Genomic DNA, 11,098 nt, shown 5'->3' with positions numbered 1-11,098 from the left:
TACACCTTACTTTACTGCAAATTCAACTAGTTATAAGTGGAACACCAACACAGACAATGCAGTTATGTTTGGATAACTGAGACACTCTTCACTCCTCTTCTCTCCTCCTCTTCCCAAAACATCTGATCTGTTTCTCCACAAGGGATTAATGAAATTTGGCTGATAAATGCAATTGTCTGGAGGCTGATTCTTTAAACTGTCTGTAACCAGAAAAATGATCAGCAGTTCAAGTGTCAACTTGATAATCCAGAAAACAAACAGTAAAACCTGTTTATCACCCTCTTTGCCCTATATTTACCCAAGGCACATTTTTAAACACAGCTTTCTTGTGGGAACACCTTTTCAAACTGGCTAGCAAGGTGCATAGCTCACTCCCCATGTACAAAAAAAATGTTATCTAAGCAATAAAACCTTTAAAATTCTAAATGCCTAAGTTTTCAATCAAGAATCTTGCACTTTCTTGGAGTTTTGACATGGTATTTTTAATGCCATCCTGAGAATTCTCTACCTCTTTTCAATGAAGTGTATTAAGACAGAAAATAATTTTTCCTCTCTTGTTGGAGAATGGGCTTAATAATCAATTGAAACTCATTTATTAACGAGAAATATATAATTGAATATAAATCTGTATGTCACAATGATTAACATGAGTAACAGGGACACCAACAGAATGAGGATAAACCCTTTAGGCCTTCAATTATTATAATTTTTCATAAAAGAAATGTCACAGCCTACTAGCAGTATAACAGATGCCTTCATGACAAATCCAGAGAAAAACTGTGAATGGAAATAAACTCAGAAAACTATAGCTCTGATTTTGGTGCAGGTGAAGGGGAATTTAAAATGTCTTATTCAGCTATGATACAGGAAGTGAAAAATCTAGGCCTAATTTAATAGTTCCTTTAAGGAGATGTCACTCATTCTTTTATGTTAATACTTTTCACTCAGCATCCCACTTAACTGCTATAGGTAGGTCATATATTCGCAGTTCTTTTAGAAATTAGGAGATTAGACACTGAATTCTCTTCTGTAATTGTTTCATTGCTGCTTCTGCTTATCACCTCGGAAGTGTTTCTTTCTGTCAAACAGCAGAGTCACTGTGCTTGAATGAATCAGGACAGCAAAACAGCTGTGACTGCACTAATGCAAAGGTATTTATGGAAACAAAATGCACAGTTAAAAACATGCATTTGTTTTCCAAACAGGGCTTATTAATTGGTGGCATTCTTTTAATGCAATGATTTATGATATGTAGTACAATTTAAATTTACTTTAGCTGTAGTCTCAACAAGGAGTCAATTAGGACAGTTTGGAGTGAGGGTAAATGGGATTCTTGCCAAGAGAAAGGATTTTTTATTTTCTTTTTTTTAAAGCCTGATACAAGCAGAAAGGCTCCAACTGACCGCTGTGTGGTCTGTCTCATAGCCTTTGCCTTTATTTAGAACTCCTGTTTTTATGGCTTTAATTTATTTTGCCTTTGCCATGCCAACTTGCCTTACTAACCAGCTTTTACATTCTTTTTCGGCCCTGTTTCTTTTCCCCCACCAACAAAGCTGATATTTATCTTTTTGTGGTTTCCTGCACACCCTTACAATGTACCAAACGTGTAGCTCTAAAACAACTAGTCAACTAATTATGGTTAAAAAGTGAGCCACTCACATGCACTTACACCTAACCACACTGTCAGCTTTTCTCTTTGTCATCTTTCCCAGAAATGACATTTAAATATTCACTTCAATTTGCATTACACTTCAGATCAGAAGGCACTGTCATACCATTTGTAGCAACAGTCTCCCTGGCAAATTTAAATCAAATGAGGTGTTCCTTTCTCTGAAAGAACTGATATCAAGCTGTCCTAAGCCTCTTCAATGGCACAACATGGATCCCACAGCCTGTACATGATTTGTGCTCAGGTGATCTCAGTAGGAAAATCAGGCCCGCTGCATTCTGCAAATTAAGCTGAATGTCTGCTTCATCTAAAACCAGGTATCATGATCAGATTTAAATGTATGATCAGAGCTATGAGGCAGAAATATAAGAAAAACGTTCTCTGATCAGTATCTAACATTCCTCTTCAGTTTACAGTTGCCTGTGGACTGGAAGAAAAACGTCCTGATGCTATAAGAGATCAACAGAAACCTCCAAATGACAAGATCGCCATGAAGAAGGATGGTGAAAAGCATAAACATACAATACTGTATGAGCATTTGTACCTCTGGGAGTATATTTTAATCTTGCAAAGGAGACTTCTTGGACAGAAGAGTGTACAAGCAGGTACTGAATACACCAGTTACAAAGTGCTGGCTGCTGTGTGCCAAAGTAAACGCAAGTAAGGAATTTGACAGTCCATTTAAAGCCAAAAAGCTCATTCACAGTAGAACAATTGCAATATCCTTCTAAGTGTCCTGCCTGTCCAGTGGCTTGAACGTTCTCGGTATCTCTTTTCTTAACAAAGTGCCATTTCCAGTAGCGTATCTTCAGGAAACTGTGTCCCACATTAACCACAAACAGCTTCTGTTTCAATCAACAGTAATTGCTACTTGCAAGAATATAGTCACACATCCATTTTTTTTTTACTAATTACTTTATTTAAATAATCCCAGTTCCAGATTACAATTTTTTTTGGTGCTTTTCTTAGGACAATTTACTCCTTGCATTGTACTTTCCAATTTGGTGAAATGTTAATAATTCATCCTGTTAGCTTTTCTGTGATAAATTCTATATAGACATGCAGCTTTTGAACTTGTCCAGCAGCTTTAGTCTCACCAAACAAAAGGGAAGCATCTCAAAAAATATTAAGTACTAACACATAATGTGAAAATAAGACTCTGGTAGAGTGCCATAACTAAGTGAAAAGTTCAGATACTCAGCTGCACTAGATACAAATTAACTCACTTGAGAGTAGGCTTCACTATTTTTGCTGTTCCTAAAACTAGTTGCTTTTACTTCTACTGTCTGAAGTGATGCCCACAGTGATACCCTGTTACTTGACTCAGCATTTAAGCACAAATCCCATTTAAAAATACTGATTAATGCTTTCCAGTAAATTACTGTTTCTAGTTAGCTTCATGGCATTACTACCCAAAACACAGTGCTAACCTTTGATTTGAGAAAAGGCTTCCTTCTCCACACACCCACTTGCAAAGCTCTCAAATTTGCAAAATTGTTTGTTTTGACTCAAAACACTGTATTTATGGTCAGGACTCAAAGTTGGTTTTTGCTTTTTTTTTTTTCCAGACTTTTAGTGAGATGCCAAACTGCTATTTAACACAGTCTCAAACTGAATATCGGTACCAAGAGGCATCCAGGACTCCTGCAACACTCCAGGTTTATTTTATCAGAGTCAATTAAAAGTATTTTTAAAGCCTCAAAAAGCCTTGATGGTGAACTCATCGTCTGATGCGACGAACTTCAAACCCTTTCACTCTGTTGGTTGCAAAGGTGCTCTCTGGAAGGTTTGCCACACTGTTCTGTAGAATCTGTCACAGAATGGGTCAGGTTGGAAGAGTCCAGAGCAGAATCTGTCACAGAATGGGTCAGGTTGGAAGGGTCCAGAGCAGAATCTGTCACAGAATGGGTCAGGTTGGAAGGGTCCAGAGCAGAATCTGTCACAGAATGGGTCAGGTTGGAAGGGTCCAGAGCAGAATCTGTCACAGAATGGGTCAGGTTGGAAGGGTCCAGAGCAGAATCTGTCACAGAATGGGTCAGGTTGGAAGAGTCCAGAGCAGAATCTGTCACAGAATGGGTCAGGTTGGAAGGGTCCAGAGCAGAATCTGTCACAGAATGGGTCAGGTTGGAAGGGTCCAGAGCAGAATCTGTCACAGAATGGGTCAGGTTGGAAGGGACCAGAGCGGGGCAGCTGTTCCGGCCTCCTGCTCAAGAAGGGTCAGCTCAGAGAACACGGCACAGGATTGTGTCCCGATGGTTCTGGAATATCTCCAGTGAGGGACACTCCGCAGCCTCTCTGGGCAATCTGTTCCAGCGCTTGGTCACCCACACAATAAAGAAATTCTTCCTCATTTTCAGGTGGAGCTTCCTGTGAATCTGTTTCTGCCTATTGCCTGTTGTCCTATTATATGGCACCGTCGAAAAGAGCCTGGCTCCGTCCTCTTGGACCGTTAGACATTTGTACACACCAACGATGTGTTCCCACAACCTGGGCGTTTATCTGGACGCGGAGCGCGGTTTAGGGCACAGGGCGGGATGCTTTAGGCGGAGTCGCCATGGAAATGCCGCCCTCTCGCTTCTCCCCGCCCGACGTCCCCAGCCCGTCTCCCTCCTCTGCCTCTCTCCCTCAGCGCCGGGGGCGCCCCGACTCCCTGGCGGCGCGCGCGCGCCCCAACCCTCGCGAGAAGCCGCCGCTCGCGCCCGCCTGTGCCACGTTCAAATGGGCCGGCGGCGGCGGGAGAGCGCGGCGGGCGCGCGCAACCGGCGGGCCGCCGCCCCGCCCCCTCGCGGCGCCGCCGCCAATCGGAGGCGAGCGGCGCCACGCCTCGCCGACGCGATTGGCTAGCGGCGGGCGCGGGGGCGGGGCCGCGGAGCGCTCGGGGTCGCGCTGCCGGGGCCTAAGCGCGCTCCCGCCGCACGCAGGGCTCGGGTGGCGGCGGCGGCTCCCGACGCGCTCCCGCTCCGCCCCCCTGCGCTGCCCGACGGGAGGTGCGATGGCTTCCCGCAAGAGCTCCAGAGCCACCGGCGGCAGCCCCAGCCCCGGCTCCAAGAGAGGTGAGCAGTGCTGCTGCGAGAGCTCTGCGGGGAAGGGGCGGGGGCTTCAGCGGCGGCCGGAGGGAAGGAAGGGCCCTCCTCACGATGCGGGGCAGCCGCCAGGCAAAGCGCTGGGATGCTGCGCCTTCTCCCTGCCTCTGCTGCCCTTCCCTTCCCTTCCCTCCTGCCGGCCCCTCTGGTTCCTCCCGCGCTGTGGGAGCTGGGGAGGGGGACGCAGGGCTAGGTGGCCGTGATGTGTCCCTCGCGTTCCCGCCGTTCCCTATGCAGGGAGTTCACGTGGAGGAGAAAGTTGTCGGGCCTGGGCGGCGGGGACTCCCCTCGAAATCTCCCTGGCAGGGATGAGATGAGCGCCGGGCAGGCCTCAGCATCTGTGGGTACCCCCGAGACCTCTTCCTCCTGGAGATGAGGTGGAACCGGGATGCCCTACTCTCAAGGCTTTCATATTCTCGTATCCAAACGTGGATGTGGAATATCTCCTCAGACTGATCTGGTTAGGTCAAAATTATTAGATCTGTTGTAGGTGGAGCACCTAAGCTGATGGTTTCTCTAACTACCGAGGCAAGGAGGAAGAGTCTCAGAAAAATGCAAGCAGGAGGTTTTTTTGCGGCAGTGATCCCCCACCCCACCAAATGAAGAGCCCCTTGACAAATCTGACTGCTCACAGACGGCTGTGTGCGGACAGTTTATGCAGGGAAAGTTTTATGTTCATTGGCATTTCTCAGCATAGCAGTACGCGCTTGAAAGGGGAGAAAAGTGTCTGTACTTCTGCAGTCGCTACGCAGCCATGCGCACTGTACTGGACAGAGGAGGTTTTTTACCACACACTGAGTGTTTACGTGTCATAGCTTCTTTGGATTTGAGGTTAGCGTGCACAGAGCTCCAGTGATAAAATGTGGTATTGACACAGAAATAATATCTGTTGTCCATCTTTGAATGTAGCAATAATAGTGAGAACAATGCCCTTTAAAGTCTGAGCCATATAGGATTAGTTTATCAATCACATGATGAATTAAGAGGGAAAGATTTCAAATGTACTTAAGCTTAAAAGAGTTTTGAGATAATATTGCAATGTTTGTAGAAGTGTTTTTTTATTTTATTTTAAAATCCTTTTTTCACTTGCTGACCTATGCTGTGTAGTCTATGTTAATTACAGTTTTTGCTTGGACTGGACATGCTATGATGATCAGCCAGTATTAAGCATGCTAAATGCAGATTTTCAATTTTAATGCCTTAAAAACCTGCATCTCTGTTGTAATTTTGAATACTGAATAAGGTCAATATTTTAAATATCACTTTACATGTTTGTCAATATCTGAAAAATAAATTTATTGGTAAACTGCATCTCTGACTGAATAAAGAAAGCATTCCATGGGTTTTTATTTGTAGTCTGAGTAAGATTTTCTCTCTTTATATTAAAAGTTATCTTTGAGGGAATGAAGCAGTATGGGTAATGTGTTAGGCACTCTACTGACATGTAACCTCTTTAATTTGTTCGTATACAACACTCCTAGTTAGAATCCCTGAGACAGCCCTAGCAATTTCAGCATGAAGCTGATGCTGTTTTCATAGTTGCAGCTGCAGAGAGAGGTGAGGGGTGGTAAGTCCTGTGGGAATAAAGGAACAGCTGGAGGAGCAGAGTGCTCACAGCAGCCAGTAAGTTTTCCACAGTCAAGAGAAGCGAAAGTGAGATGAGGAAATGATTTTGAGACGGCAAGTAATTGAGACTGAGAAGTATGAAAACCTCAAATCTGAGGCACTTTTTGCTTGACAGAAGTATTCACTTTCACAGCAGTTCTTGAGAGAGGATGTGGCTTCTTGCCAAGGCCCTGCTCACAGCTCAAGCCACTGAGGCTAACAGATTATTTCAGAATCTGTGCACTCAAGACAATGCCAGCATCAGTAATCTGCTTTTAGGTTTCTCTATCAGAAAATATTTACAGTAAACTACAAATAGATTAAGTTCTAACTGTAGTTGTTATAGAAGTTTTCAGGTACACTGTCTTGTCAGAAGTGGAAATGAACATCTTTTAGAAATAGAGCCCTCGCTTTTACTTTCAGAAGTCATGCACCAGAAGCTGTCAAATCAGTCCTAATTAGAAAAAAACACCCACTTTATTTTAGCTTTGTAATGCTACTTATTCTTTGAAAATTACATTTACAGAACATAAATGTCATTTACATTACTGTCATTGTGTGACTACAGCAATGATTTTATTTAGAGTACAAAAGTGAAAACCAGGGAAAAATTTGACAGTTTGGGGATACTTAAAGAGGGAAACATGTGTTTGTTATTATCTTTACTGGGAAGTGTGGCTGTTTGTTACTAGCCTGCAGAATCCATAGTAAAGACGCGGCCTCTCAAAAGGAAGAGTATCAGTTTTAAAGACTAGACAAAGTAATAGATACTTGCTGCATTGTTACTTGAAGCATCAGTAGATGAAGGAGAGTTTTGTTACAGAAACAAATGTGTAACACCTGCTCATGAATCAAATCCCTCAAATTTCATGAGACGTGAAATGTGGAAATGTCTCGGGCATTGGCAGGTGCTTGTGGAGAAGCCTTCCAGCAAGACTGAGGATCAGCAGCCCAGCTAACTTTTGAAATATGGATGGCTGAAAAATTATGGATTACTTGGTAACCTATGCTTACCTAGTCCAGATCATAAGACAGCAATCATTATGCTGCTGTGTGGGTATATGGTGTCTTACAGTATGTGAGGACTTACTTAAACATAATTTTTATTGAAGATAAGTTGTGCAATTATTGTTTTCTTTGCACCTATGATGTTAAGTGGGAGAGTTCTCCATTAGGCTAGGCACCATACAAACCACACATTTCCAACGTAAAGCATTGTCTGTATGTACAGAGAGCTGTATTTTATATTAAAAACCCCATAGTCCTATCTCAGTTCTGAGGCTGTGTTGCATTCAGTCTCTCTATGATGACAAAGAACTCTTAACATAGCTTTGGTAAATTTTCTTTAATCTCTACAATAATGACTGAGAATCTTTTGACATCCTCTACTTTTCTCTGCAAGATCCCAGGAGACATTTTTTTTCTCATTTTGCTGTTTTAACCATGTGGTTTCCTTACATGTGAGAATGTATTGCCATGTTTTTTAACTCCTTTCCCTCATCCTTTGGACCCTCTAGTGCCCCTTGCTGTAATTCTTTGATTAATTTTAGGTGTTTCAACTACTTTCTTCAGATTTGTTTGAGGCTTTTTTTGGTATGCATTCAAGGTGATCCAGTGTACTTATCCATATATAATTTTGTGTTACCATTACAACTTTTTTTAGTTCACTGTATCACTACTAGAACGTTGTGACTGTTCATTTGCAAGAATTTCCACTTTCTATTTCATCTCTGTTGTGAAGATTACCTTAGAATGTGCTTTTATCTGGGTGAGTGTGGGGTTTCATGCCCCGGATTGGGGTGACCCCGAAAGATGGAAAAGTCTCTCCTCCAACCCGTGCTTTCAAAGAAAGACTCAGACTCAGTAGTCCTCTGTTGTCCGTCTCAAGGTTGTTTATTGTTGGTTATCTAAAAGATTCTTCTGAACTGCTGTGGCCCATTCAGCAGCTCAGACAAAGGCACTCTGCCCTCCCAGGGGGCTGGTGCCATCTTTTATATCATATATTACGTACTACATGTTTATACTTTTTCCCCAATGCCTACTATCTATATTGAATGGTGACTTTCTACTCTAAACCAATCTGTGAGTGCCAACATCACCAAAGACATGGAGGCTAGGAAGGAGAAAGAAAGAGGACAGGGCACACCCAAATCCCTCCATCTTAGAACCCCTGGCCTCCATGTACAAAACTTGGACCCCTGCGTACAAGGCTTAAAACCCCCCTGTACAGCACTCAAAAATCCTTCCTTTCCCTTCGTGACTGCTTCTACTACAATACCTAAACTTTTGTGTGTGCGTGGCTTGTAATTCTTCATACAGAGTTAGTAATTTGCTCCACAGACTAATATCAAAGCCCCACGTGTCTTTGGCTGCATGCCAGGGTCTCAGAGCCCCCTGCCAGCGGCTCTGGCCATCCAGGGCACCCAGAGGGATGTCCTGGGTTCCCACAGGTGAGGATCTCCATGAGCTTTCTAGCTAACCCAAAGAGCAGAGAAAATTCATCAACTAAACAGGTCACGTTTTGCTACTGGAGTTCTTTTGTTTGGAACACTGAACTTCATGTCAGTGCTTCCAGTGGGATTGCCCATCCATTCTCTGGTGTCTCTCAGATACCCAGCTGTGCTATGGTATAACATCTCATTTTCTTACACTTTGGATTCTGTTTAAATATGATGCTTTTATCTGTATAAAATTTTGGTCTCTCTAATTTCTAATCTCAATTGCTGTCAGTGTGCTTGTTTATTATGCTCTTTACAGTTGTGTAGTGTGTCATCTGATTTCTTGTATTACAATCTATCCATTATTTGCTTTTTTTTAAATTGAAACCCTTAGGAAGAAGAGTGTTAAGGTGTTGGAGGTCCTAAGTGAAATGTAAATTTGGGATGCTCTGTAGAACTTAACAAATGTTTTGGCTTGTCAAACTGTTTGCTGACCAAAAGTGACTAAAGTCCAAGAGTTTGCTGAACCAAAAAGAATTCTCATGATTCAGTTAGTGTGCTGCTCTGTGCTTTGATTTGGCTTTTTAAATTCAATGTCAAAGTGTTTTCTTGTTACATTTTTGGTCTTCAGAAATATGCAGCAGATTGTTATTACTATGTTAGAGTTTCTGTAGGTCTGTTGTGGGCAAATGAGAAATACTTTGTGTCTCACTGGTGGAAACTTTGTATACTGTTTGAGAAATTCTGCAGTGATTTCTTTTGGAAGTTTATACTATTGCCTAGTTTAGTTGCTTACAAATATTTGAGGAGCTTGTATTTTTACCATTAATGCTAGATTCTAATACAAATAGCAAAGCCATGGAAATGTAGTCAGCTCTTTATAATTCATCTGTCTGCCTTGGGCCTTATTCAGGGTGGCCTTTCTGGAAGACATTTTAAAATATTGTAAATTGGTCTGCCAAATTAAAAAAATTGTAGCAACAGTAATGGTCCAGACATCATTAATTTGCATGGTACATTGCAGCAGTTCCACTGGTGAAATTACTACATTTGCTGATTCTCCTCAATTCTTTTTTTTCCCCTTTTATTTTTTTAAATGTCCTGTACAAAACTGGAGGAAGTGACTCTTCAAACAAGTCAGTATTCTAGCTCTGATTCAATGAAAGTGATATAAAAAAATCCTAAATGGTTAATGTAGGTATTTCTCAGCTCATTTGAGCAGATTTTCATTGAAATAGTGAATCCTCAATAGACTCTTGATTCATCTGTCTAATACTAGAGCCAAGTGAGCTCTAGAAAGGCAACCCTTAAGGTTTATCTGAATGAAACTTACTCTACACCATTAACTGTTGACAGGTGCAGTAGCTGATTGCCAAAGTTACTCTGCAAGTAGAAACAGTCCGTTTGAGCGCAGTATATGCTTTTATGCTTTCCTGGCTTTCTCATGTTGCCAGGTATTTGTATTTACTTCCTTTACTTTTTCACAAGAATGTACTATTTTGGGTTTTAAGATTGATACTTGAGTGTAGCAGGATGGGCATAAATACAAAGAGCCTGATACATTCCTCTCAGTTCTTTTTCTCCTGAGGAATTCTGACGCACTGGGAGAGTCCTTTCCAAACTTCCAGAGATGCTACCACTTGATGAAAACACCTAAGTTCTCGTGCCCCTTTTGATTCAGTGTGGGCTGAAATCTTGGGCCTGCTCTGTGTTTTCTAATGGATCTTACCTGTATGCAGGAAGTCCCTGTGGACTAAAAGAAATTATTCACAGTGCTTCAAATATGGAGGAAGGCTGCGCTTCACATCTGCAAGGATGTTTGCTTCAATGTACTTTTTGAGCATTTTGTTAAGTGTTTAAATGATAACATTTTCAATAGCTTTCTGAGGATAGGGCTTGTTTAAAATGCTAGGTGGAAAACCTAAAGTATCTCTGGTATCAGGGAGACAGGAAGCTGGAGTATGTTTTTTCACATTTTGGCAATTAGTCGGAGAATGTACATGAGGATTCCCTATCAGGTCATAGCTACTCAGTGTTCAGTCACCAAGGATATGTATCTTATTGGGGGATGAAGAAGTTAATTTTTTTTTAACAGTTTAGGCTGCAGGTCTGCAGTCAGCTTAATCTAGTTTGAGGTTGCTCTGCAGTCTTCCTCTTTTCAATGCCCCTTCCGGGTACCTGAATTATTGGCTGTGCAGGTGCGAGGTGAAGTACACAGGGAACTGATAAGCAGAAAGCTGATTTTTTATTTCCCTCCCTAGACTGGCTCAATGTATTGCTTTATGGAAGGTCATCTGGGGAGG

At 42.2% G+C, this 11,098-nt stretch overlaps 1 protein-coding gene across 18 annotated transcripts in view; it reads left to right on the top strand.

Moving 5' to 3' along the window:
* The first annotated feature begins 4,523 nt into the window (after positions 1-4,523).
* ASPH (aspartate beta-hydroxylase) overlaps positions 4,524-11,098 on the top strand; it is a 113,389-nt gene continuing 106,814 nt past the window's right edge. For 16 of the 18 annotated variants that reach the window (XM_038128845.1, XM_038128853.1, XM_038128849.1 and 13 more), the window contains exon 1: positions 4,525-4,722. In XM_038128845.1, the coding sequence (XP_037984773.1) occupies positions 4,662-4,722 (61 nt within the window). In that variant the 5' untranslated portion in view covers positions 4,525-4,661. Of the gene's footprint in view, positions 4,723-11,098 lie in introns of all 18 variants that reach the window. The other 2 variants (XM_038128866.1, XM_038128856.1) reach the window with 2 other exon arrangements.

This window comes from Motacilla alba, chromosome 2, assembly GCF_015832195.1.
Source record: "Motacilla alba alba isolate MOTALB_02 chromosome 2, Motacilla_alba_V1.0_pri, whole genome shotgun sequence".
NCBI classification, from domain to species: Eukaryota; Metazoa; Chordata; class Aves; order Passeriformes; family Motacillidae; genus Motacilla; species Motacilla alba.
The sequence above is the reverse complement of the archived record's forward strand: the minus strand, read 5'-3'. Positions and strand labels throughout refer to the sequence as shown.